The sequence below is a fragment of the Anser brachyrhynchus genome, assembly GCF_964034855.1.
Source record: "Anser brachyrhynchus genome assembly, chromosome: 19".
In the NCBI taxonomy this organism is placed as follows: Eukaryota; Metazoa; Chordata; class Aves; order Anseriformes; family Anatidae; genus Anser; species Anser brachyrhynchus.
Genome location: NC_137712.1, coordinates 6789187 through 6816869, shown reverse-complemented (window position 1 = coordinate 6816869; position 27683 = coordinate 6789187). Strand labels below are relative to the sequence as shown.

Here is a 27683-nt window from a genome sequence, read left to right as displayed (position 1 = left end):
CTTCCACGACAGCGCCCGGGCAGCGAAGCGACCCACGGGAGCTGGGGAGCCACGGGGGGCGGCCGCAGGTGCCCGCCAGAGGCCGGGGGCAGCGTGCCCAGCCCGCAGGCTCCGGGCAGCCCGCTCCCCACCCGAGCTCGGCTCCATTAGGGGCTGAAAGGACGGCTGGGGGGCGACAAACCGGGACCGGGAGGGGACCGGGAGGGGACCGGGGCCGGGAGGGACCCGGCGGGGCGGGCGCTGTGCTCGGGCCGGGCCAGGGCGGAGCCTGGCGGCCGCCTCCGCCGCTCCCCTCGGCGGCTGACGTGGCCCGGGCGCGGGGCGGACATGGCGGACGGCAGCAGGCAGAGCAAGCTGGCGGCGGCCAAGAAGAAGGTGAGGGAAGGGGGGACGGGACGGCAGCGGAGCGGAGCCGCCGGGCTGCTCGGGCCCCGGCGCCCCGTGAGGACCGGAGCCGCCGGGCCCGGCCTCCTGCGATGAGGGGCGAGGGGCACCGGGGGGGCCGCTCCGCTCCGCCGGGCCCCGGTGGGAGCCCCCCGGGTGTCGCCGGGTGTCCCCGGGTGTCCCCGGGTGCCGGGCGCTGCGGCCGGGCCTTCCCCAGCCCGGGGGAGGCGGCCCCGGGGAGGCCGGGCCTGGGCCGGTGCTGTCCGCCCGCCCGCCCGGGTTCTGTGTTTGTTTGTCCCTTCCTTTCTCCTTTCTTTCCCTTTTTTTCATTTTTTTTTCTTTTATTTTTTTTCTCCGTCCCCGCGGGGCAGCCCAGCCCCGTCCGTCCCGGCGGCTTCGCGTGCCGGTGTCAAAGTCAAGCGGCTGGGAAAGTGTCCTGGAGCGGCTCAGGCTTCCATTTTGAAATCCTCCGAATAAATGGGATCCCTCTTATTTTATTTTTGCCACCTTGGCTTTGAAACACGGCCCTGGCCGCCTGGCCGGGGGGGTGGCAGCAGCTGCCAGCTGCGGTGTCTGGACGGAACGGAGGGATTTGGGCTGCCTGGCAGGGGGCTGCTGCAGGCAGTGCCGGACATACCCGCCTGGCACTGCTCGGGCTGGGGGCTCGGTGCGCCACCCGAACACCACAACACTTGGCAGGGTTCAGCTTCGAGCTTATCAGCCTGGCCGAGGTGAAATGGATATTATTTTAAAATCAATTAGAGATTGCTTATCCCCCTAGTTCACACTTAGGCCAGTGTCTGTATTACTGCGTTATCTATGAAGATTGTAATTTTTCTTTCCCAGAATGGAAGCCCTTCCTCTCAGACTGCTTTTCCACTTGGCATTTAGGATTGACTGCTGTTTATTTTTTTTTCTCCTTGGTGCTAGTTATAGACTTAAAAATATTTTTTCATCTCCTTCCAATTACAGCAAAAGGTATCAAATTCTTTGTTTCCCAGGAACTTCATTAGTTATTTACAAAAGTTGTATATTTACAACCCTGAGTCTCTTGTCATAAACTCATTATGCTAGTTCTCACTTTTATGCATCTCTGAATTATTTTGGTATTTTTTTTCAGAGGGTGAACTCTTTCAAGACAGTTTCTCTTGTCCTTACACTTTATTTTTACCCATTTTTTTGTTGTCGACATTATACTCATAAAAGACATATTCTGTTTGGACTTCAAATTTTTTTTTTTTTTTCGCAGCTGAAGGAATATCAGCAGAAGAATAGCCCTGGAGCAACTGCGGGAGCCAAGAAAAAACGAAAAACTAAAGAAGGAAGTAGACCCGAGACTCCCACAAATGATGACAGACAGTCTCCAGAGAACGTGAGCGTCTCATTCCTTCTCCCAAATAATTTGCCTCCGCCTTGTTCTTTGGCTTCCCAAACAGCATAACCACAGCTGAAAGAGGGTTGTGCCAGTGTCATATTAATGGCTCGTGTGCCTGTGTTAGCAGCGTATGAAGTGTGCTACAGTGGTTAGCAGCTAAAACTCCTGAAAGGTGCATGCTACAGTCAGGCTACGTGGCGAGGCGGTGTTTGATCATAGAATGCTGTAGTGCAACCCTGGGTATGTCCAGAGGTGCTGCTTTGAGGTGTGCTTTGAGGCTCCTACGGAGCTGGAGGATGCCAGTTTCTTTGGCTGCCTTTGATTGACATTTTTCTCCCTGTCCTTTTCTGAGCCGTTTCTCTTTCCACTTTTCTTTCGCCTCCTTTAGATTCAGAACATTCTGAAGGTGCTGGTGTCAGACCTTAACCGCTCCAATGGGGTAGCCATACCCTCATTGGACAAGAGGAAGGTGAGGCAGTGCTCGTGTCCTTCTCAGTGACTTGCTATCCCCACTGCATGCTTCGGGTTCTGTTTAAACTGACCTTGATTTTTGGATGGAGCCTTGTTCTGGCATATTTGCTGTCAGTTGCTTGAGTTTTGTTGCTGTTTTTATTAACATGGAGCTGTTTGTTAACATGCATTTCCATTGCTCGTAAGTGCTTGTTTCCTCCTGGTTTCTGTCAAACCTAACACGTGGAAAAGTGAACCTTGTCAAATGCTTGTCCTTGAGACAGTTGAGCTGTAAGGAAAAAGGAATCTGGGGTGAAGCAATAAATTAACTGCTGAGGAACACCGCGCTAAGAAGAGGTAGTGTCTTTTTAGTCTGCATTTCTGCTGTTCTGTGTGTCATTGCTTTATTTACTCTAGTGCCGTGCTTCTGAAGGGCATGTTTCTGCTCGTGTCTCGTCAAGCAGCTGCCCTGAACAAGCTATGTAGTTATTCCAGCCAACCCATTTTATGACAGGTGATGAAACTTGCACAGGTGATGTACAGTCTGGCAAGTACCACGGCTTTAAATATGTTTAGGCAGGAAGTCAGGTATTTCAAGTCAGGCATTTACAGGCTTTAGCGTCTTCCGTAGCTACTGAAGAAGAAAGGGCAGGAAGTACTCCAGCAAGCAATCTACATGTGCTCAGGAGCAAATGTAAGCAAACCGCCTTTAAAAAAAATATTTCAGACAGTTTAATTAAAGAAGGCTCAAATTGTGATACAAACTAAGGAAAGTAAAGAATTTTCTTTCTGTTTTGTTGTACCAAAGTTCTGCTTTTCATTTTCCCTTGCATCATTTTGGTAGCTTATTTATCTACCATTTTTTCAAGTCTAGTTGTCACAAAGTAACCCCTTATTATATTTACTCTGTATCCAAGCCTTTCCACCAATAAATACAACTAAGTGAATCGGGGGGTATCAGGTAGATGCAGTGAAACCCGCAAGATAGTATGGAGCACACTCTGAATTACCTTTGTATCCATTTTCTCCTTTTTTGTGTGTGGATTCTGCTGTTGGGCAGGACAGCTGCTGCAGAGTGAAAGCTCCTCCATCCGGACCTTAGGTGTGTAGGTTGTGTATCTGTTGAGCTTAAGTGACACAAAGACTTACCGGAAGGTTTGTGGGTCCTGGCTGTGCCCGAGTAGTGTCAGAAAACATGCTGATGATTTACTCTTGCCAAAGGGCCTGTTTTCAGTTAAACTCCCCAGCTCAGTGTAAGTTAGATCTCAGAGACTGTTCACGGTGGAGGCCGGGGTGAAGACGGGTGGTGCAGTGCTGCTGCTGAGGTGGCACCTCGTCCTGCAGGGAAGGTTCACCTGCGTCTACAGTTTCAGTTCTGTTCTGAAAATGGAAAATTTATTGCTTCTATTCGTTCTCATTTTTTCATTATTTTTCTCTGCTTCTGTAGCCCAGAGAGATGCATTTTGATCCGATTGGCTATCGCACAATTTGTGGGTTATTGTGTCTGGGGTATTAAGGATATCTTGAAAACTAATCTTTAATTGCAATCTGTAATGGGAGAAAGATTTCTCTTTCCAGTTGCTGTCTTGCAAAAATCCTGAGTCAGGAAAACGCTGTTCAGAGCCTCAACTGATGCTAACAAGGCAGGAAAGCTGATCGTTAGCATCTGAACTACTGCTGCCATTGGCGTCTGATGGGAGGCAGACCCCTCCCACTTCACCCACTTCAGCTTTCTTGGCTGTGAAACACAGAAAACCCAACAAAATAGGAGCCTTTGTGTGAAAACAAATGGATCCTACTATAGGCCAGGCTGAGCAAAATTACCAGCTTCTTATTCTACCTTATTAGAACCTCACAAAGTGTAAATTCCAGGAAAGTAGTTTGCTCCCAAACCTTTCCGTCTCCAACAAATTATGCAGTTCATTTTTTTTCCTTTAATTTATTTACTTCAAAGCGCTTTCTTTTGGAGGCAGAAGGAAGGCATTCTGTGGTTAAGGCATGTTACCTGTTTTTGCATCTTGAAGTGTTAAGCAAAGAAAAGTCCCAATCAAAAAACTGAGGAAACGTTTTTAAGATGTATCCTGTCCATCTGATGCTCTATCCTGATGAGTGCCTGAACAAACAGAGGCGAAGTAACCCGTAGCTGGAAGAAGTAAGGGAATTCCTGACTTTCCTTTAAGCACCTAACATAGATTGCTCCTTGAGAGTGCAAGTGTCTGTCCTGCTAAAAAGAAATCGAGACGATTCCATTTGTTTCCCTCTGCAGTTTTCCTGCTTGTTGCTTTCATTAAATCTGTCTTCGCTGTTACTGTCACCTCCTGGCTGCTTGAGTCATGAATGGAGCGCTGTGCAGGTGAATAGGGAACGCTGAGAGAGAAAGGGAGTTCGTGTTTCCTGAGGGCTGCCAAGGAAGTGACTGAAGCAAAAGGGAAGTCTTTCAGATGGAGTTGCAGAGAGCTGCAATGTATCAGTGGGGTTAACTGGTGAAAGATTCTCGCTTGCTTCACAGTGTCGTTAAATTATGGCCTACCAGAGCTGGATGATGAAATAAAAGCAATTGCCATAAAACAGCAGAGTGCTGCTCGGGGTCTTTACAGCTCTCTGGTGCTGTACAAGGTTTGTCCAGTTCACTGGGGCCTGGCAGAGGTGTCATCAGATACTGTTCATCCTCCCACGAACACCTGATGAGAACTTGCATCGCTGTCCAGAAATAGTTTGGGGCCATTTTCTATTTAGATTCTTGTAGTCACGGGATTCATAGCTCCAACTAGGGCCAGGGGCACCTGCTCCCAGCAGTGCTGGGTTTGGCCTGTTCACAAATGTCCCGTTTCTAAGCTGGTGGTTCCCAGCTTGCCACAAACATCACTGAGTTCAGGATGGAGCAGCGGAGTTTGGCTGGCCCAGTTTGCAGGTAGCCTTCTTCACTAGCCTGTCCTTTCCCATCTCAGTGTGCCTGCAGTGAGCAGTGTTCCCAGAGACATCCCGAAGGCAGTGCATTTCAGAGCAGTGACTCCCATCTGGCCTTGTCTTTGCTCGCTTTTAGACAAATCCTTTGCAGAAAATCTAGTGTGTGAGCTTAGAGTCGGGTGATATTAGTGCCCCACATAAAGAAGTGCGTTTGCTTATGGGACACCAGGTCTTCAGGCTGGGTCTAGCAGGACGTGGGACTGGGATGATGTCTGTGGGTTGATGCAGTCCCCTGTTTGCTCTGGGGTGGGCACAGATCCCCTTCCACATGTTTGTAAATGATCATTCACATCTGTCATCTGTTCTTCCTAGGCCTTATCACAAGGCGATGTGTTCGTGTGCGGTCCTTTTGTTTCGCATGTCGGCTGTAATTCCTGTGATGTGTTTTGTGACAGGCATACTTTGACAGTGATGTTGCCACTCGTAACGCTGAACAGCTTGCTGCCGATGTCCCTGTGCTATCTAACAGCAACAGTCTACCTAGTTGTGGTTCTGTTCTGCCTGCTCCCGGGAGCATGCAGCTGACACAGGTTTGTGACTCATCCCAAATATTGCCATACTGGTTAGCAATGCCACGATTTTGCTGAGAAAGACAGTCTTTGAAACTACAGGATGACTAGCTCAGATCATCTCCTGTTAAAAATACTGCATTCTCCACATCATCTGTCTGAGAGAGTGGAGGGCACGAGCATGCACGTGCCCCTGCTTCTTCCAAAGCTGCCGTTCTCTTCCCCTTTTCTCCTATTTAATGAGCAGAAAGCTCTCCTAATAATATAGGTCTCCAGTTGGAGCAGTCTGCTCTTCCTTTCACTACTTAAAGACACAGATGAAGTTTTTCCAGCAAAGCAGCATCGATTATCCTGATAATTGTAACAGCAAACACAAAGCCAGTAACACTTAACTCTTCATTCCATGAAACCCGGGCTCTCAACACTCAGAAATTATGTGCGAGCTAGGACCTGAGTTAGTGGTTTTAAGTTTATCTTTCTTTGGGGAGCAGTAATTACAGGTACTGTGCAACCTGAGCCCACACGTAGTCAAGTCTTAGTGACACACTCGCAAATGTCACTCCCATCTTTTTTTACAGGCTTGTAATTTTTGTTTCAATCCACAGATTCATGAAGCTGAGGATCATAAAAATGCTTTGGATGAGAACAGGTGAGTGTATGTTTATTAAACAGCTTTGCAAAAGGATCCCCAAGTGTCCAACAAATTCAAGTTTTATTACTCCCCACTGCTGTACCGATTGGGGCAGTTCTTTGGGAGAAATTTTCATCACGAGGCCTTTTTTTGTTCCCAGGTCTCTCTCGTCAACAGAAAGTCTCCGCCAGTTGTCTGAACAACTCAATGGCCTGGTTTCTCAGGTATGGCCTCGTTTTGGTCCATTTGTCCTAATAATTTTCTTGGTGTCTGATGTGGAGCTTTACGCAGCCAGTTCAAGAAAACGCTCTTCAATCTTGGAGATGTCTACAGCCGTCCTACTGAACAATAAGATATTTAAGCACTGAGAAGCAAAACCTCCAGTTTTAGGAATGTAAAATTTCAGCAGTAGGAAGAGGAGCAGAGTGGGATGAATGAACAGCATGTATTCATGGAAAGATGTATTCTTGATTTAGTGGCAAAGAATCTGAAGTCAATCTGCATAATTCATATCAGCTTGTCACAGGGGGGAGTCTGCATCTATCCTTAGACACAGAAAAAAATACTCTTCTGGCTGGCTGTGGTACTTTGAAGTGAAAGGTGCTCTAAGAAGTATTATGATAGTCAGTTCTTACTTGATAATGATTTGTTGCCTGGGGGAATAAAACTGACTGACTTGGCTTTTTTTCTTCTAGTCTACATCATACGTGAATGGGGAAAGTGCTATTTCTTCCACAAATATTAAGGAAATGGAAGTAAGTTGTTCTCAGTGTTTTTTTTTAATTTTTATTTATTTGTTTATTTTTATTTGCTAGTCTTGATGACTGACTTGGGACTCTGTGCTTACAGCAGTGTTAACAAGACCCAGTTGAATATACAGTTCACATACCTCGCTGTCCAGCGTTGCCCTCCTCTGTAATCAGGTAGTTGTGGTCAGCAGGAGGAGGCAGGTATCTGAGGTATTTCCCGTTTGGGGACTGGGGATAATCTGGCCTTCATGCAGCTCTAGTCCTTAGTTTTGGTGGACTTTTATGTCAAAAAGAAGCCTTAGCAGCAACTGATAAAATACAATGATGTCCCAGCTACTCTTGTTGAAACTGTAGATTTGTTTGGAGAATCTGATTTTTATCAAACTGTGATAATGGTTTATTTTTCTCTTCTTTTTAATTATTGCTTTTTTTTCCTCCCCTCCTCCTTTTCTGCCCCTCCCTTTTTCTCCTCTCTGCATGTGCCCATCAGACACGTTACCAGGAGCTGGCAGTAGCCCTAGATTCCAGCAATCTAACTAACAAACAGCTCATTACAAAGATAGAGGAATTGGTAAGAAACAATCCAACCAACCAGTTTGATATTGTCTCTGCTGCTCCTCCATGCTCTCTGGGTGTCTGCGAGGTTATGGGTTCTCTTATAGTGCCACAAGGAAGGCTGCTTATAGAGCACTTTGTGTGGAACAAAATGGGCTGTGTGGAAAACCTGTTCAGATCAAAGTCTAAGGCCACTTGTACATGTATTGGCTCATCTGAGGAACAAGAAACACAGTTTTGTTGTTTCCACTTAAATGTGCGCTGTTGATCTCATCATGCTTTCCCTGGATGATAAGCATCCTGATAAAACAGCTATTTCTGGTCCTGGTCTGAATCCCCGAAATACAGAATTCTAGTGCCAGCAGCACTGTGAAAACCTATTTCGGCAGGTGGTGATGCTGTTCTAAATATACCAGCAGAGTGGGAGCAATAGGTCTAAGAGAGAGCCTGGCGCTGGTTTCTGATCATATCCTCAGCTTCTCTTGGCACTATGAATGAACTGCTTTGTCCTGTGGCTTGCATGGATTCCTGCTGCTGCTTTTCAGCCTTCAGCTTTAACACCGTATGAAATGTAGCTAAGTGAACTTGTTTCAGTCTGAAAAGAGCCTTTCTTGGTTTGAAGTACTTTTCCTCGTTTTGTTCCTCTCACAGTACTCCTTTTCCAAAGTTCAGCATTTCCCAGTGTACCCCACAACCCCTCTTGTGTTATTTTTGGTTTTGAGTTACTGTGGTTCCATTCTGTTCCTTTTTGCCTTTTAGCTGGGCTGCAGAGGTAGGGGTATTGCCCGCCCAGGATTCTCCTTGTTTGCCTGCTTTCCGACAGGCGTATGAAACACGGTCTTGCCTGGAATTATATAGGGTCTTTGCTGCATTTGCGGTCTTGTCTTTGCTTTCCCTAGTTATGTTTTGCTCTGGCTTTGCTAGAATCAAAACCTGTAATCCATCACTCTTCCCTCTGTAGTCATGTTTCAAAATGTGCTTGAAATAGTGGTAGTAAAAATTGAGCAATGTCCATCCTTTGGGAAGGGGAAAAAGTACTGTTTATGTAGTTACTGAGAGAAACTGCCACGGGGACACCACCAGCAAATAGCAAACACTCCACCCCACACGAATCCGCAGAAGTCTAAGATCTTGTCTGAATTAAAACACTATGCTGTGTTTTTTTTTTTCTTTTTTGAATGCATTTTGGTCATTATCCTAATAAATCAGGATTATAATTAATTTCAGAGATGTGGGGTGCAAGTTTAACTGAAGTTGGATGCTCAGATAGGGGTTGCATTAGTGGTATTTGGGAACAACTTTGGCAATGTACTAAGCAACAAAAAACATACCTGGTGTATTCTGTGATTCTGTATCAGTGAAGGGAGCCCCAAATCTATTATTTCTAATAGATGAGACAAACTTCTTAGTCTTCTACAGAAAAGGATAATGGAAATTGTTTGCATTAATTGGGCATGTGTCCTACTTCATCAAAGTGGAAATGTGTTTCAGCAGTTTGAGAGTACTCGCTCTTAATGCTGGTGCATCCGTTTTCTTCCGCAGAAACAACAGAACCAAGAAGCAATGAATCAGCTGGAGAAGGTAAAGTGTGTCCTATTTTTGGATAGATACAGAAGTAGATATCTCTTTCTCTGAGGAGCAGAAAGCATAGTGGACTTTGGCACGGGCCTGCGTGATCTTGTTTTATAGAACACAGAATCATTTAGGTTGGAAAGGACTGCAATGGAAGCAGCAGAGTGCAGTTTAAGGCCTTTTTGGTACTTTGTATTCCAAACACTGGCACATTTATGCCAGCATAAAGAACCTATCGTTGCCATTCTGGGATGGATAAACAAAGAAGTAGTTCAAATAATGGAAGACTGAGAATGTCTTTTAAAAATAGTGGTACTGGTTAAAAGCTGGAAGCACTACTGATGAATCACTGCTTTTTTAGTTTGACATAAAACAAAAAGGGTTAACTATTTAGAATTTTGTGCTGAACAGGGATCGTTTGTTTGTACAGGAAAAGAAGGAGTTTGAACAGAAGTTTTCTAAAGAGCAAGCAGCACTGAGGGAACAGCTACAGGTAAGACAGAGCTTCCATTATAGTAATGTCGCTTGGCTTCTGCATTCTTTCAGGAAAACTGGGAGAGCCAGTTAGCCAGTCTGTACTTAATTGCAAGAGTTCTTTACCTTTACTAAATTATCCTTTTGTGGTAACAGTGATGTTGCAGTTACAAGCAAAGATTTTTTCCACTGAGCTCGTTTTTTCCCCCCAAAGGTTCATATCCAGACGATTGGAATTCTGGTTTCTGAGAAGTCTGAGTTGCAGACAGCCCTTGGACATACTCAACAAGCTGCACGGCAGAAATCAGGTAAAGGACTCCAAAAACTCCAGCTCAAGCTGTTGGCTAAATTGTGGATTTCAAGTCACAGGCATGATAGTTGCTGGCAGCCAGCTCACCATGCTCATTGACTCCTTAATGAGCAATTCTTGGCACCATCACTGCTTCTGTCATCATATCTGCCCCCAAACTGGAGCATGGTAATCCCATGGCAGTTGAGGTTCTTTTGTGCATCATTACAGCCCTGTCAGCCCTGTTTGGGCCTGGTGACTACCCCAGACTGTTCTTTTCTCACTTTCTTCAGATTCTTTTAAAACTTTGTTCCCTTTTCTCCACCATCCCTCCCACACAGCTGTCATGTTAGTGTAGGTTTTACCCGAGGCTTTCATTCTCACCTAAATTTCAGCAATTTACTCTAGTAGAAAAATAAACATACTGCCTATTGTTCTGCAAAGGAAGTTTCATCATCTCCCTCTAAAACTGAGGAAGGTAGTTACAGAGAGCTTTACTGCCCCAGGTTGCTGGTGAATGACCTGTATAGCCAGGAGGAGAACCAGGTCTACTGATTTACAGAGCTCTGTGCTGTGCTGCCCTCTCTGAAGTGTTTAAGAGCTTGTTAACAAAGTAGAAAGTGCTGTTCAGCCTGCTCCAAAAATCCCTTTGTGGTCTTGTCTCAACTGACTCTGCTCTGACTTGCTCAGGAGAAGCTGAAGACCTTGCTGCTCGTTTACAGTCATCTCGCCAGAGGGTATCAGAGCTAGAACGCACTTTGTCCTCCATCTCTATGCAGCAAAAACAGTCAGAGAAGGTAAGAGTCACCTCTGTTTATGCTTAACCAGCAGCTCTGTGTTTGGCTATTTGCTTGTCACTATACTACTGCAAAGTCTGTAGTGACTACTTAGAGAGGAGGTAGAAATTAACCTTGTTAATTGTTAATTAACCTTGTAAAACCCTGTATTCTCCAAGATCAAGGCAAACTTTTCAGGTTTCTGTGACCACTAATTACATGGTCCAGTTGCTGTCTTCAGATCTGGCACCTTACTACATTAGTTCTGCCAGCTCCACGCAACAGAAGTGTCACTGAGACCTCGTCCCAGGAGGGTCTCCATCAAACAGACACTTCGGTATTGATACTAATCCAGAAGTTTGCAGAAATAACCTCATGACCAGTTAGTAGCATGGCATTTGAAAAGACCAAGCAGATGAATTCCTGGCAAATTCGTCCTTTGTGTAGTCTGATGGGCTGTACAGCCTGCTGTAGCTATAGATGAGGTTCTGAGCAAACCTGTCCTGAGGGTTTTGCCAAAATTGTGACCTTTTCTGCATTAGCTGATCTGTTAAAGGTAAAATACGGTAATCTTTGAACATTTTATGTTATCTGTTTGTTTATTTGACTTAGATAAATCAATCATTTGCTTTTTCTCCAGCATAATAAAGAGTTAGTGAAGGAGCGAGACAACCTGAAACTAGAACTGTACAAACACAGGTAAGCCTGTTCTGCACGTTACTCCAGAGTAACGCTCCTCTTCTCAGTAGAGCCACAAAACTTAGCAAGGAGCACTGACGACAGGAGGTGCCTTGGAAGGCTGGATATTCAATGTAAGAATAATAGTAATAAAAGTCACTAGATGTGTTCCAGTGCTGTACTACACATAGCCCAGGGAAGCTGTGGAATCTTCATCCTTGGAAGTGCTCACAGCAACTATGCAGAGCTGTGGCTGACCAGAGCTGGTGTTAGGCTGGTCCCACTTTGAGTGGGATTTTGGACAAGACGACCTCCAAGAGGTCTCTTCCAAACGTTTCTATGACTCCAGCTGCTGTGAAGAACCAGATTGTAAATTTATGACGTGGATGTCTGCAAACCCATAGACAATACAGTGTTGCCACTTTAATTTTTTGTGTTTGTTTCAGCAAGGGCAGTGAGGAAATAAAGCAGCAAAACTCGGAACTGTCAGAGAAACTCCGCTCCCTGGTTTCTGAGAACTCAGCTATGAAGTTGGATATGGAGGACTTGCATAAGAAACTGGAAATGGCTGAGCTGATGATTCAGCAGGTAACCATACTACTGCTGGCACGCGAGGGTAGATCGCACTGATCATTGTAAGGCTTCGCTCCTAAGAGTGAAGGCAAGACTGAACTGTTGTTTCTAAAGTCAGGCATAAAATCTCATCAAGACGTCCTCTTAGGAACAGGTTTTGAGTGAGGCCCCTGAGAATAGAAAGGCAATACTCTAAGGAGTTGGAGCAGTAGACTGAAAGTCATTGTGACACTGGTCTGCTAAAAAAAAAAACACCAAAAACGTATACCATATGAGAGGGTGACTGAACATACCAAGTGTGCCGATGGAGTGACTTTTCTTGTCACTGTTCAGCCTTTTGGTTACCCGGCTGTTGTGCAGTGTCATTGAGAAGCCAGCCGAGTTAAGAGTGGGTTTTGTACCTATCCTTACAGAAGCAGGTGAATTGAACAATGGCAGCTCAAAGGTCAGCTCGGTGAAGTTAAGATGAGCAAGCTAGTTAGAAAGGGGATGTGTGAAGTCAGCTGTTAACAGTTCAGACAGCAAACTTGGTGTTAAGGTGAGCCCACCATGGAAGAAACTGCTCTTTTTTATTTTTTGGTGCTTTGTTGTTTTTGGTTTTAGGCAGTGGCTTAAATTACCCTTGAAATAAAGCCAGTTGCTACTCTTCTGGGGAAAGTGTTGTGTCTTAACTGAACCAGCCTTGCTGCTTCATCCACTGACATGTTCCAGGCACTGGCTTTAAATTCCTGGCATGTTTGACAACTTTTAAGGTCACAAGTTTTTATACCATCTGACCGGTCTGTGTAGTACAGACTCTTGAAATGCATGAGGTTTCTAAGCCAAGTGATTTGACTAGAGCCCATTTTCTTAATTAAAAATATAGTAAATATAAAATTGTTAGGGAGGAACTGCCCAGTTTAGCTTGTTTTACCGGGCTAAAATCTGAACTTTTTGATTTTGATCACTACTTTGTTGTTCAGTCAACTTCAGTATGACTTGAAGCATTTTAAAGAGCTATAGAGGGTTGTAACATGGATCACGTGGATGGTTAAAATCAGGGGAGAGGCTACACAGAAATTGGATACTAACATTTTGCCATAATTTCTTGATTTTTTTTGTGGGCAGTTCTCCAATCAGTCAGGGAATCTGGATGTAAACCAGCAGTTGCAGATGGCACTGGAGGAGAGGGCAAGCCTGGAAACCCAGATTGCTCAGGTAAGGTGTTGTATTAAGTACATTGATGATCCGAATCCTGACTTCTGTAAAGAAACTTGTGTGGCAGAAGAATGCAGCCTGAGCTTTGTGTTAATGCTGTTTTTCTCAAGCTTTATCCTTCACGCAGTCAGCCATTTAATTTATTCAGCTGATACAATTTTCTTTGTGTTCTGTTTTGAACAGCTCACGGAGTCACTTCACCAGCTCCAGACAGAAAGAGATCAGTATGTAGAGAAACTGAAGGAAGAGGGGAGCATTTGGCAGCAGCGAGTACAGCAGCTTGCAGAGCAGGTAACCTCACAGGCAGTATCACAGCTGCTTTTGGTGAACACAGGAGTGAGTGCACCACGCGTGTTGTTTTAACCTTCACTTGTGTGGCCTTGCAGGTCCACACAATGGCAGAGGAGAAGGAGAAGCATATGGCCCAAATTCGAGAGCTGGAAGCCAATGTTACAGAGCTGTTAAGCAAATCAGGTAGGGCTTCCAGAGTGGGACTTCATATCACAGAGTACCGGCAGGTTAACTCTGTCCCCGCTGTGCCAGAACTTCTGCGTATACAAGTAGCTCTGATGCTCTGAAATCATGAAGGTGGCTGAAAGAGTGGTAATCCTAAGAGACCTTTCATCCTAGCAGAGAACAATTGAACTACCTCAAGTAATTGATCAGCAGAAGATTTATGTCTTTAGTATCTGTCTGGCTGTACTGTCAGCCCCTCTGGGCCAGGAGATCAGGCAGGTGGGATGCTCTTGCTAGGGCTGTGAGGGAGAGGGCGGTACACAGCAGGGTGTTGTGCTTGGTTTTCGAGTAGTTTGCTCCTTTGTTACTCTCAATGCCCAACTTCTCTAGATATTGTGGCTGGTTATACCTTCTGAGTCAATGACACACGTTGGGGTATGCTTTGTGTAGCTCTGATGTGTATTACACAAGCAATCCATCCCTCTGACTGATCTGTTTTTATTTCCACTTCCTTAGCAGTAAAACCCATGGATATTGAGCCTTCCTCACCAGCAGGGCCTACAGAAGCTGAGTTGAGTCTGCAGGAAGAGATCCAGCGGCTGCAGCAGGAGAAGGAGGAACTGCATGGGCAATACCAGGCCCAGGTCCGGGACAACGAGCAACTGAGCCACCTCAACCGGGAGCAGGAGGAGCGGCTGCTAGAGCTCGAGAAGGCTGTGCAGCGCTACAACGAGGAGTCTGTGGACAGACAGCAGATCCTGGAGAACATGCAGAGTGACAAGGCCACAATCAGCAGGGCACTGAGCCAAAATCGGGAGCTGAAGGAACAGCTGGCCGAACTGCAGAATGGGTTTGTCAGACTGGTATGTCTCTTTCATGCTTCTTTTCCCACTGTTTCCCACGCTGGTGCAATCCTTTTGCACAGATGTGTATAAAGAAAAAAAAAAAAACACAAAAAACTGTCAGAAGCATTATCTGTCTTTGGTCCTTTGGGGCTATGGCTGCTCCATCTTCTGTGATATATATTGCCATGCTAGGAGGTTCCCTCTAATTCAGTACTCTTCCAGGTGCTCTGGCAAACAAACAAGTATCTCTGTCCAAAGCAGTTTCCTTTACCTTTTTCCTCCACTGGCAGTCAGGCTGTTTCTTTTCCCGGAATATTCTTCCAGTCTTTTTACCCTTGAAGACACCTGTCTTCTGTTCCCTGGATTTGCCTGTGAGGAAGAAATTCTCAGCAGTCTTCTGTCCTGCTGCTGTCATTGTTTCTGTCCTGGAGCTGAATCGTTACTCTTGCTTGTTTCTTTCAATGTAACAGCTTCTCCTCTGGGGCCCTGGCACGCTGACAGATGGCCTGGTCACTGTTTTTTCTTTAGTCCTTTCTGAACTTTTCGTCTTGTTTTTGAATGTCTGTTGCTTCATTTGGGATATTCACATCACCCATCTGCTTTGGAGCTGACAGGCTGTGTGATGTGCCAGGCCTCCTCTTGGCACTGTCCCAGCACTGATTCCCCTGGCTCTTTCCTTGCTCCTCTCTTCTGATTTTTTTTTTTTTTTAAGAAGTTATTTACTGCCCTGAACAGTCAATTTATGGCCCTTACTTACACCTCAGATTAACACGAGGCATGGCACCCTGTTGTATCAGGAATGAATGTGGTTTATTGCTTTAGTTTATAAGAAAATATGCTTATGGGATTGGGGCGATTTCCTTATACAGTGGTACTGGATTCTTGCAGACAAACGAAAACATGGAGGTTACAAGTGCCCTACAGTCAGAGCAACATGTAAAGAAGGAGTTGGCCAAGAAGCTTGGGCAGCTGCAGGAGAACCTGGGGGAGCTCAAAGAGACAGTAAGTAACAGCGGCAGGACAGGTGTGTAGCAGTTTATGCAAAGAAGAGCTGGCAATATACCAAACTTTGATGGAAAGATGGAAATTGGTATTGTAATGATCAAGCTGGGAGCCTTCTCACATCATCTGCTGTCTGATGTGGGGGACCAGCATGTGGGGGCAGATGGTGGCTGCCTGCCTGGTTGGTGGTTTTGGGGCAACATTGACAGTTTGGATCATGCCACATGGATCATCTTTTTCTGACAAAATGGTTTGATCTGGTGGTTTTGTCTTACGTTAGCTGGAACTGAAAACACAGGAGGCTCAGGCTCTGCAGGAGCAGCGGGACCAATACTACAGCCACTTACAACAGTATACTGTGGCATACCAGCAACTGGCTGCTGAGAAGGAGGAGCTGCACAAACAGTACTTGCTTCAGACACAGCTTATGGATCGGCTGCAGCATGAGGAAGTTCAGGGGAAGGTGACAGTGGAAATGCACCTGAAGGAACTGCAGCAGACCAAGGTAACAGTGCAAAGGGGCAAGTGGGAAGACTGGAGCAAAAATGATGTCTGGAGCAGAAGCACTGCTTGCTTTGTGTGTGTGTGATGCTGCTGCCTCGAAATGTAGTGACTGCTTACAGTCTGGTTTGTGCGGGTTTTAGGTGTAGAACTCCTGTGATTTTCTGCTTCTCTCTTGTAGGAAAGTCTGGAAGCTGTAGCTAAGGAAAACAAAGAGCTGCAAGCTCAGATCAGTCAGTTAGCAGCAGAGCTGGATGACAAGATGTTGCACAGACTAGAAGGTGAGTAGCTGCAGCTGGTCTCCAGGGAGGAGGTAGAGCTGGGCTCTCTGGGGCATTATCTCTCTGTTCGCTTTCCCTCTTTTACAGGAGATGGAGTTGAAAGCGAAGCAATGACTGAAGAAATCCAAAAACCTTCATTAGTGATCCCAGAGAAGTTTGAAAGCCATGAAGAAATGGTGGGTCTTAATGTGTAGAAAAGCTTTTGTTTTCAGTTGTGAACAAATGTCTAGAAAAGGAGGTAGATTAAACTGCAGAGCGGTTCCACCGTGTGCATCACATAAGCTGTTTATCAGCTGTGATCCCTACCTACTGAGGCACAACAGTGAGGGAAATGTTAATAGTCCCTTGTGCACAGCAGCTAAGAACCAAGACTTGTGCAACATCCTTGAAAGCCAGGCTGGAAGTCCAGCAGTGGCTTTATTTAATTATGAAGACAATTCAGCTGGCAGTCACTCTAATTATTGTGATGCTAATGTTCTCCTTAGTTTGGAAGGCAATTTGGAAATGGTGTCAAACATATATTAGATTTTTCTCTAAGTACAGTCATGATTGGAAAACACTGTGATCAAACAGTTATCATGGGAGTTCAAGTTTAATCTGCAGAGAAGAAATGATTTGTACTACTTGGGAACGAGAAGACATGCAGTAGTTGCTGTTGGTGTAATCCCAGGGTAGGATTTCCTACCCATAAATAACATAGGGTAAATTCTCTTATTTTGTTTGCCCTGTGATGTATAATTGATCACACTTCACGCAGGAGAAACACTCATGTGCATACTTGGGAATTCATCTTAGGTTGCTTTCTTGATGTCTGCCATGTCTCAAGTGGAAAAGGAGCGAGAAGATATGAGGCAGCAGCTGGCTGCTCAGAAACAGCAGTGCAGAAGCCTCTTGCAGCAAATAGCAGCTCTTCGGCAGGAGCAGCAACATAATGTGCTGAGTGGAGGTAAGGTTTCGTGCAGTTTGGAGATGGTGTGAATATTGAGGCGTGCCCCAGCCAGCTGGCCTTGGCGTCTGTGAAACAGACAGGTTTTATGGATGCATCGTGACCAAGGGGGATGTGTAAATTACACGTGTCCCTTCCAGATTCCACCATGGATACTGTTCCAGTGGAGGTTCACGAGGCTTTGAAAACTGCCATGGAGAAACTACAGGTAAGCAAAGGATCTCATTTTCTTTCATCCCCACTACCCCACCCAGCTGGACTTCCAGCCAGTCGTACAAACAAACAAATTGTAGGGGAATATGTTGCAGCTGTCCTGTAATAATAAGCTACCTTCTAAAAAGCCTATTGCTGCTTGTCTCATCACAGGGAAGCCTGCAGCAGTAACTCCCCCCTACACTACCCCACAGACTGTAAGGGCCTAACAGTCACGTACTAAATAAATAAGTGAAAAACAGACTATCTTCACCCTGCCGGGAGGTGCAGTCTTGGAGCTGAGTATGACCGGAGTTGTGCTATCCCAGCAGCAAGAAGGCTAAAAGGCGCTTTGTTCCATCTTCTGTTCTCCAAAATGCAGACCCCCTTCTCTAGCTCTCAGTTCCTTTCATAAGTTCCTCAGTTCCTAATCAGAGAGTAGTTGTAAAGGCAGCAAGAGGAGGGTGGAGGGTGTCTTTAACATGGCTATTTCCTATACGTGAGCAGCTGAAATTAATACCATTTTTTGTGTTCAGTCCCGTTTCACAGATCTGATGCGTGAGAAAGCTGATCTGAAGGAACGGTTAGAAGAGTTAGAACATCGCTGCATACAGCTGTCTGGGGAAACAGACACCATTGGTATGTTTAGGCAACACAAACAACACAAGCTAGAGCTAGCTCAGTGCGTTATTTGGGGACTAGGTTTTGGAGCTGGACCCTCCCAAATACCAAGCAGTTCAAGTCTCCTACTGCTGCTTAGCTAGGCTAAACTTCCACTCCAGGGCTGGATTTGCTGGATCCTCATGCAACATAGCTCTGTGCTCATGGTAAGGTTTATGCCCTAATCCTGTTAACACTTGTTCCTTATGTTTCTCTTGTGTTCCAGGGGAGTATATTGCATTATACCAGAGTCAAAGGGCTATCCTCAAACAGCGGCACCAGGAGAAAGAAGAGTACATCAGCAGGTTGGCTCAAGATAAGGAAGAGATGAAGGCAAGGAATCTTTTCTGTAGTACTACTCCAGGCAGGGCATACAATGGTAGGCAGGCCTGGGGAGCACCCGCATAGTATAAGCCTTCACAAGCTGTTGTTCAGCTAGCTTTAATGATGAAATTGCTGATTTGTGACAGAGGCAGGACAACAAACTACAGAGAAGTTTGTGGCCACGGGGATGTGCATACTGCATAAAAGACGTTTAGATGTAGAGCTTAGCGATATGGTTTAGTGGAGTACTTAGTGTTAGGTCGGAGGTTGGACTCGATGATCTTGAGGTCTCTTCTAACCTAGAAATCTGTGATACTGTGATACTTCATAGGTTTTCCTTTACCTTGGTACAGGTGAAATTACTGGAACTGCAGGATTTAGTGATGCGCCTGGTCAGGGAAAGGAATGAATGGTACAGCAAGTATGTAGCAGCTGCTCAAAACCCAGAGCTGCTAGCAGGCCAGAACGAAAGTGTACTTCCAGTGGAGAGGCGCATTGAACTGAATGCTACCGATGGAGAAGGTAAGCTGTAGCCAGAACAAGTTACATAAAATGGATTAACCCAAGGTCTTGCTGTTGTGCATGGATGGGAAGAGTTACCTGCCTGCCTTGTCTTGTGTGCCTTACAGGGTTACGAGAAGTGAATTTATCAGACGAAGCAGAACAAGAGGCTGCTGCTCTTCACCAATCCGGTTTCTCCCCTATTGACACTAAAGCTGCTCAGCCAAGCCAAGACGACCCCACAGCAAAGCAAATAATGCAGCTTCTCAGAGAAATCCAGAACCCTCAGGAGAGGGTGGGCTCCTTGCTGGAAAACCCCTGCATTCCATTCTTCTACCGCGCCGATGAGAATGATGAGGTCAAAATCATGGTGGTTTAAGTGGCAACAATTCTTACAGCAATTTTCTATGAGCCTGCAAGGACTAAACCGACTTGTATGTGCCCATACCGCTGCTCAGTGCCCTTGGTCAGAACAGAGCTCTGCTCTAAAGACAGCAGGAAAGAGGGATTGCATCAGATGGAACTTGAGCATCAGACCTCATCTTCCTTCTGTTCCGTGGTATGCTTGGAGTACAGGCTGGCTCAAATTAGGGGGAGGCAGCGGGTGCCAGCACATCACCTGGGCCCAGTGTGGGTTGGGGGAAGGGACTCCATGACTTCGGGCAAAATTACTTGAGCCTTTGTCCTGTATCCCTGCCCAGGACTCCGCTGCCAGCACCCAGCTTCACAGCAGTGACTGAGCAGCAGCTCTCATCCAGCATTCATGACTGTAACCTGCCTAGTTCCTTCCAAGGCTCCCACAGTAACTAACATCCTCTGGTAACAGAAACTCTTTGGATTCTAACCAGGTTGCTTTTGTTTCACACCATGTATCTTAATTTCCCATTTTCCACAGCAGCCTGCCTCTTGCAACTGTATCTGAAACCAGCCTTGTCAGTCTTGAACAGCCAAAAGTTCCAGGCTTCTGGCTAGCTAGGCAGCACTACAGACCCATTTATTCTCATCGCTAGGGGAAGGGGCTGAGGGTTGCCTTTTGAGTCTTTTCGGTTACTTGACAAAGCTTTATGTGATTATTGGGAGTGGGGTGGAAATGTAACTGCACTTTGAAGGATGACGTGTTTCACTTGTATGTGTCTGAAGGTTTTATTTATTTTTAAAAAAATGGGAGAAATAAGTAAAAGGAAACCACTTAATAAACATGCTTTGTTTTGAATTTCTGGACTCTAGGAGGGTATGGTTTTCTCTCACTTAAATTTCTTCTCCCATTTTGGTAAGAAATGCATTAAGCAGGTGGCAAAGGATGTTGTAATCTACCCACCTAAGAGGGGGTGGTACCTGACAATGCCTTGAAACAAGAGGCCCAATTCTAAGGGGAACACATGCTGTGAATAGAGGTCCCCGAAGTGGCAGCAAAGCCAAGCCCTTAGGTGTACAAACCCTCATGCAGATACCTTACAACTAAATCTTTCAGACACAAACTGCCTGTTCTTAATACGGTTACAGACTCAATGAAGTTTTAAGGTGGGTAAGAGGACCTGAATTTCACAGCTGTGCAGTCCCGAAGTACTAACCTGGGCTAGTGCCTGAAGGAGCACCCTAAGCTGTCAAGAGGAGAGGTGCAAGCACACAAATGCAGTATCATTTTTTTGCCTGGTCAACACCAGCCTGTTTTTACTGGTGTCTGAGTTAGTTGAGCTTTACTAATATAACAGAAGTTTTTTTCTAATGCCAAAAGTAGGTTAAGGCTTTATTTTTTTTTAAATGGTTCATTTTGATTTTTCCATATACAACTAGAAGCATACGTGGAACAATATGTTTTCATATGAACCCACCAGAGGAAGGTGGAAGCTGTTTTTGACTTCCTTTCACTTTATTGGCCCTATTGTTGTCTGTTAATGGCACAATATGAGTGATAGGGGCTCTCAAGCTCCTGGCTGCATAGGGTTGTATATATAATGTATCTGTGTAAAATGCTGTATATTCCTTGAAGGAAGATCAGCCTGGTGCAGTGTTTATGCCTGCTCAGGCTACTCATGATCTGTATCATAATAACTAAGGGGGCAGGGTTGTGATTTAATGCAGAACATGTGATTTAATGCAGAACATTATAAATGGAATAAATATTTATTAAGTGTTCTTCTCCATAGCTGTGAAGGAGAAGAAGCTGTTGAAGAAGCTCTGCAGTCTGCTGCAGAGGTGACTTAGTCCTGTTACAAACATGCTTTCTGAATAAACTTATTCAGATGGGTACTGGCTAGCTGTATTTCTTCTGTTCAGATCACTTTGAAGTTTGGTAAAAAAAATTTGTAAAGAAAAGAAATTCCTCTAGAAACTCCCACATTGGCACTGATGCCCTTTCCACTTAAGTTATGAATGTTTTCTTGTAGACAGACTGCTGCCAGGTCTAGATACTTCTCCCTTGGCTACCAATTTCACATATGAAGTCTAGGTTCTGATTTTTTTTTAATCCTTTTTCCCTCTAGAATCATTTCCCCGATCTCACCTTTACGTGGAATACACTAAGATGACACTAGCACTAACTATTTAGCACTAACTATAACCTCGATCTTGGAGGTCTCTAACCTAGACGATTCTGTGATTCTGTTGTTCAGCTGACACACCTTACCTTTAAATTACAGTAACTGAACTGCCTCTGCCACCTCTGGTTTGAGGAAGAATAAAAAAAAAATGCTTCTTAAAGGCCAGAAGCACCAAACAAACAGGAAACAGCTGTTAAGCTGGAGCCAGACCAATTTGTTTGACAAGGCTGTAGGTCAGGGGTAAAAGTTTCTCTTGCCTGGGCAGTGTAGCTGGTATTCTTATAACGTACTTAACCACTGAAAACCACCAGATTAGAGATTGCAAAATAAGGGTCCACTACTCCCTTGAATAATTAAAGCTAAAATAAAATGTTCTTTAAGAACAGCCCTAATTGTAGTACCAGATATCGGTAGAAGAGTTCCAGTGAAGAAAAAGGGTAGGACAAGCAATGGGTCATTGTCTCAGTGGCATAGAAGCTGAAATTATGAAGTTACAACTTAAAAACATGCAAGGACAGAAATAGCTAAAAGATGCACAGGAAGGAATCACTAGAGATCTAGTCTATTCACCCAACCCACAGCAGTATCCACTATACATAGAAGCTTTGAGTAAAATTTTAGCTTATTAAAAATGTTACTAGGGAGATTTGACAAGTATCACAGCCAGCTGTAGCCAACAGCAACCAGGACTAAATCAAGCATCAGCAGTGCAGTGATGCAGGTCAGAAACCCCAAGGTTCCTAAATTCTTTCTAGGGCAGTAGTGCTGGAGCCCTGCTCCACAGGGGCTTAAGGAATCAATTGTGATCATTAGGACAGCAGTGCTAAGTTCAGGAGTTAGGGAGAAACAGGGCTGTCACTGAGAAACAGCAGGATCTGAAACCTGTTCTGACATGGAGACAGTAGCAGCAGGTTTACCCAGTTTATACTAAGACAGAAATGCCACCTCAGGTTAAAAGCAAATTCCAATTGCATTAAGACTGTTCAGACTGTACTTCGGATATGGACCCAAATGACACCGCTTGCCACAGAAACTACAGCTCAGTGCCTGCTTGCTGTGTTCCACAAGTAGGCGTATACAAAAATACCTCTTTAAGAAGCAAGCAATTTTGTGTCCAAAACTCCCACCTTCTGTGTGTCCAGTCACTGAAGCACCTCACTGCACTTTTCTTTCCAATGGAGGAAGTAAGTTAGCGTCTGCATGTGACGAGCTGTTTCACTGAACTGCAGCTCCTGGACACCACTGTTGATGCAGATCTGTTCCACCATCCCTATTAGTGAGAGCACCTGCTTGCATGTATAGCTTTTTAAACTCTACGGGATGAAAATATCAGGTTAAAATTAAACAGTTTGAAATTCACCCAGAGAAAGCAAGAGAAAGAGATGGTTTTATTCTAGTTGTGGAGTCCTTCATTATACAGAAATGATAGTTTATTTCATCCAATAAACAAGAGTGACAGGTAGATCACAAACTGCATCACAGCTACTACCAGCACTGAGACAGTTCACCCACAAGTCTGGGGTAGTACATTAACCCAACTGCACACAGCAGAGAATTTAACAATCAGCTCAAAAACTCAACATCAGGATTTGGTTAACTTTTTTTTGGGTGTATATATATATGTATATAGATATTCTTTCCCTACTTAAGCATTTCCTAAAATCCACATGGAAGCACAAATGGCTTTGAACACCTGGACATATATAGATTTTCCATCTTTATATATATATTTATAGATATTTATAACAGTAAAGATATGTTTCTCATTACTACAATATACTTGTTTAACTCCTTTAAAGCAGCTGGGAAGAGAGGAAAAAACAGTTTCACTACAGTCACATCTGATAATGTGTGTATCACAAAATACAAACAGAACAAGCCATGTGTGAGGTTTGAGTCAGACCATTCCAGGACAGAACAGCTAAGAGGCAGGCAAAGAGTCTCAGAGGGAGCAGGCCTACATGTCAAATGGTGGTTTTGGGCTCTCCGGGCGGGAGGGACTGGCCTTACCCGGCCGGCTGGAATTTGAAGACAAGAAAGAAAAGGGGGAAGGGAAGGAAGAGGGGAAGAGGTAGTAAAACAATAGTTAAAATACAGAAAGGAACTGTCATCAGAACAATAGAGGATCCACAACAGAAATTCATGACAATCACACTGGAAAGAGAACTTAAATCTGAATCAGACCTAGTTGAAAGTCTGCAACACGGGTGGCTCATTTCTGGTAGAGACATGACATCCAAGATGTACAGGGTTGATACATTTTTAATTCTGAAGTCTTTTTTTTTTTGTAGCATTTTTAATACACATAACATGAAGAGTAAAAACCAAACCTTAAGAAGATGAGTCGTGATAAACAACAGTTACAAGTTTCCCCAAACACGTACCATCCACATGCAAGAAAAGGCTACGGAAGAAGTCACCACAGTACCAAAAACACAGAGATGTGCTTATTCAAAGCAGAAATATTTTCAACAAAACATTACAAAGCAAACTCCCTGAAAACATTTGGTTGTCCATTTGCAAGGGGGGAGCAGCGTATCTATTCCCCTCTCCCTGCTGGGTTCAGGAAAGTCAGCCAAAAATGATGATGCAAGACAGCTGCTGGCAGGAGCCAGTGCTTCACCAGCAGGATTTCCCCAGCTCTTTCGGGGAGCTGAGCACGAGCAGGTCCGCGTGCTCCCTGCACGCTGAGGTGTGTGCGCTATCTCAGACTTCACTCTAGAGGACTATGCCGATCCATTGAGTTCCCCCCTTCTCCATCTCCCTGCCTCGCTTTGATATAAGGTAGATTGCACTGTTCCCAACATGAATTTTTGCACCTTAGAAGTCAAACTAATACACAGGACATGTAATCTGTTCCTAACAGTGTCACGTTTGACAGCATTTTGCTCCTAAGTCACACTTTTATCTTCTTAACTACAAGAAAAGAATAATTACAGATCAGTCCTAGGTGCTACAGCTAACTGATGCAGGCAGGACACTTATCCAGGCTAGACCAGGCAGATGAAATAACTGGACGGACAGCCACCACTTGGACTTAAGGATGTCCCTGCGGCTGATCTCTCCAAGGAGCCTGTGTACTTCAGGGATCCGTGCCACTGAATGAAGGCTACTCTACGCTCACAAAGCAATACAGGACGCACGAGTGAAGACGAAGAGCTCAATCACTAGGCTAGTGTTTTACGACACACCAGGAAGGGGCGGTGGGAGGCAGATGTGGGATGGATGAGAGGAGTGACTGTGGCTGTGGAAGGGAGGGTGGAATGGGGAAGCCGCCAGCACGGCATTCGTCGCCAGCTGTCTACAGCCTCGAGTTATAGATCTAAGAGGGACGGTTCAGCCGGTCGGATTATGGTAGGTCGAGTAGGTGAGGCAGGGCCCCTTCTGCTGTGAAAAAGCAGAGAACAAAAACAAGAGAACACACACTGTGGTTAGCACAGCAATCGCAGTCACAATCACGCATGCTTCTCCACCTCGCCTGAGCCAGCGACAGGAAAAAACCACTGAGGCACAAACTTGCATAAGAGTGCAACTCCATAAAGGAGACTCGCATGTTTGTATCAGGCCTCACACTGGACTTTCTGCACGGCATGGATCACCATTAAAGCAGTCTGCTGGACAGCCAGTTTTGCTTTCCCTCTGGAAATTTGTAAATGCAGAAACTTACTGCCAGTGAGCGCCCTGGCTCTGTGATGAGAGTTGAGAAGCATGGCCAACAGTGAGCTCCTGTATCAAGCACATGACAGTCACACAGCATGGATGAGGTCCTCTGAGACACGCTGCCAGAGGGTCTTGGCTGGTTTGGAGGAGCACCTACTTCCCCTGCCCTGGAGGCTGCCTGAAGCCCAGCACTCTCTATTCCAATATGGGATGCTGATCCTTGATAGAAGGGCCAAGCCTGCTGCTTTCAGTTCTGTAGCTCTTGGGCTCAGCCAATGCAACTTCTGACTTTAACAGAGGGACTTCAACCCAACCATTCCTACTGTTTCAGCTCTTTTGCTGGTACTTTAGCTAGGTATGTTGGCAGCAATGTAATCCATTCAGGGGACAGACACTTGTGTTTTAGGATCTCCTTGTACAGGACTGGGTGGAAACAGCAGAAAGTACAAGACAACACCTCTGCTGTCACTCTCAACTCATTACTTGAAAGACCGCTTTAGGCTCAGACTACAGGCTTTAAGGAAGCCTACAAATAACTAAGAAAAAGGGGGTGTTCTGGAAGTCAGTAAGTTCACCCTACATACTTCCTTTAAAGCATGCTCCCTGCAGTGTCAGCATCATGACCGTGTATCATAGTGATAATTATATTGTATAGGACCAAGCCAGAGTAGTTTTACAGTCCAAACTGCCTGAAATGCAAAGAGCAAACCAAAAGACCAAATGAAGAGGAAGCATTTGCATTAATCAAACAGAATCAGGTGTCACTGAATTAACATCAGAACATTTCCACACTAACAAGCTTTAGTTTAGGTTACAGAGAATCAAGTGACGGCTGGAAATGAAGGCCCTCCCAGTACAGGGGGAGCTTGGGGGAAAGTAAGGAAAGAGGCAGAGGAAGTTATTTGCACCAGCACAGTCTTCTGAGGTAGAGAGGTCTTGCTTTGCACTGACAGCAAACCTATAATCATTGCTTCTACCAGAGGAGCTATAGCCTTATAAACTGGGGCGAGCTCCCTCATCTCAGCAAATGAACCAGAGCAACTCTATAGTCCTGTTTATTAGGCCTCAGCAGAGTTTATTGCTCTATATTGATTAAGCCTCAGATCTCAAAACAATTACAGCCACTTGTTCCTTGCCTTGGGTAATGATACATTTAAAAAGCTCAGACAGTAAAAACATTTGCAAATGTTATTTCCTTGATTGAAAATGTTAATGGGGAGTGCAGGACCCTGTCATCAGCATGCCACTCAAGTTACTTCTCCTGTAAAGCAAATGATGGGATTGAGTGAGCCTGGAAATTACAGCCATCTTGGATGGATGCTGAAATAATACTAATCTCCTAGAAGCAAAACTTGCAGTAAGTTACAGCTAGGGAATCTGCAATCCTGGGCCTTCATGACATGTGGGATTTGTACATTCTCTCTAAAGGGTGCTCGTGGTGTAGATGTGGCCATACCAACCACTAAAGGCTCCTTCTCTCATTGGAACAGTAACAGACCGTTGAAATTGAAACTTTACAAACTCCAGCTCAACCCTTAGTGAGACACTGGTGTGCTGCTATATATGTTACAAAGCACTTTTTGAGAAACTTTAAGGGCTTTTTGCATTTCAGGAGCTTGGACAGGTTGTCCTAACAGCCTCTGTGGATTTAGACAAAAAGGATACTTGAAGCCATTGGACTACATAAAGCGTTCTGACAAGGGAGGCCACTTGACCCTACCGGAACAAACAGGGCTGAAAGGAGCACAAACAATATTCAGGTAGACATGCTGCTTTTTGTGATGTACTAGATTGTTTTTTTTGCAAACAACTCATTCCTCTCACCAGTCGTTGCATTTTAGGGGTCAGGCCATCGCTTTTTAAAGGTTTTTTTTTTTTTTAAAGGGATAAAACCCGTAAGGGTTTTATCTCTGCTCAGGTTTTCTGGAAAACTTCTTGAGGTGTTTGGAGGATCTGCCTTGTACGGTTACAAACGCTGAAAACTGTTTACCAGAAAAAAAAGAGATGGAAAACTTATCTCAGGCACCATCTACCTCCAAAATGCTGCTTCAGTTTATCTCACTACATTGCTAGCCAAGCCCTCTTATACCACTGAAAAGTACCTGTTCTTCTTCTCCAGACAGAAGAAAGTTCTGCTCTCTGGGAAGCTCCAGTGCGAGGTAAGACAGACCCTGGCAGGAGCCTGAGCAGACCAGCTATACTGTCCTATCCCTTGGAGTCAGTCTTTCAAGCCATACCCAGACTAGAACATTGAGCTAGTCATCTCCAGAAAACAGCAGGGTAATTATGAATTCTGCTAATGCGACCTAACAGGGATGGTAAAACACTACATATGTTCCCCTGGGCTTCAAAAGGTTGCTATCAGAGGAGGTTTGGGGTGCTTTTTAATTTTTTATTTCCTTGGTGCTCTTTATGCCAGCCTAAGAACAAAATACCCCATAACAGCGAGTCCCAGAAAGAGGTACAGACAACAGCAAGCCTCTTTCCTTAAGTATTTTACCAAGATGCATGTTTCTACAGCTGCTAGGGATGTCTGCGGTAGGCAGAGTATTAGAAAATGCTGATTTGCTCCAACACCTCTGCAGTATGTCATCAG

The 27683-nt window shown here is 45.0% G+C and overlaps 2 protein-coding genes across 36 annotated transcripts in view; one reads left to right on the top strand and one right to left on the bottom strand.

Annotated features, from left to right (window-relative positions):
• Window positions 1-229: 229 nt before the first annotated feature.
• Window positions 230-21135, top strand: GOLGA2 (golgin A2). Of its 6 annotated transcripts, none has more exons than XM_080562403.1 (28): window positions 230-375; window positions 1634-1756; window positions 2148-2228; window positions 5572-5706; window positions 6291-6334; window positions 6477-6540; window positions 7012-7071; window positions 7556-7636; window positions 9163-9201; window positions 9623-9685; window positions 9881-9974; window positions 10646-10752; window positions 11372-11430; window positions 11856-11997; window positions 13090-13179; window positions 13363-13470; window positions 13566-13653; window positions 14155-14498; window positions 15369-15482; window positions 15763-15987; window positions 16165-16264; window positions 16352-16440; window positions 17060-17210; window positions 17351-17418; window positions 17939-18041; window positions 18289-18395; window positions 18740-18908; window positions 19016-21135. In XM_080562403.1, the coding sequence occupies exons 1-28, from the start codon at window positions 328-330 to the stop codon at window positions 19264-19266; spliced, it is 3147 nt and encodes a 1048-aa protein (XP_080418529.1). In that variant the 5' UTR covers window positions 230-327; the 3' UTR covers window positions 19267-21135. The 6 variants fall into 6 exon arrangements, with proteins under 6 accessions (XP_080418529.1, XP_080418528.1, XP_080418530.1 ...); XM_080562402.1 differs by having other exon boundaries at window positions 14152-14498; XM_080562404.1 differs by lacking the exon at window positions 2148-2228 and having other exon boundaries at window positions 14152-14498.
• A 1661-nt stretch (window positions 21136-22796) lies between these two features.
• The window catches only part of DNM1 (dynamin 1), a 69334-nt gene continuing 64447 nt past the window's right edge, over window positions 22797-27683 (bottom strand). For 12 of the 30 annotated variants that reach the window (XR_013941000.1, XR_013941001.1, XR_013941002.1 and 9 more), the window contains one exon: window positions 22797-23445. Coding sequence is in view for 12 of the 30 variants with exons in the window: in XM_080562419.1 (XP_080418545.1) it covers window positions 23385-23445 (61 nt within the window). In the remaining 18 variants the exon portion in view is untranslated. Of the gene's footprint in view, window positions 24815-27683 lie in introns of all 30 variants that reach the window. The other 18 variants (XR_013940999.1, XM_080562426.1, XM_080562421.1 and 15 more) reach the window with 8 other exon arrangements.

Coding starts and splice junctions, on each gene's coding strand:
- GOLGA2 (XM_080562402.1), top strand. CDS start 328: ATGGCGGACGGCAGCAGGCAGAGCAAGCTGGCGGCGGCCAAGAAGAAG. Junction 9,686..9,880: donor CACTGAGGGAACAGCTACAG/GTAAGACAGAGC, acceptor TTCCCCCCAAAG/GTTCATATCCAGACGATTGG. Junction 15,988..16,164: donor AGGAACTGCAGCAGACCAAG/GTAACAGTGCAA, acceptor TCTCTCTTGTAG/GAAAGTCTGGAAGCTGTAGC.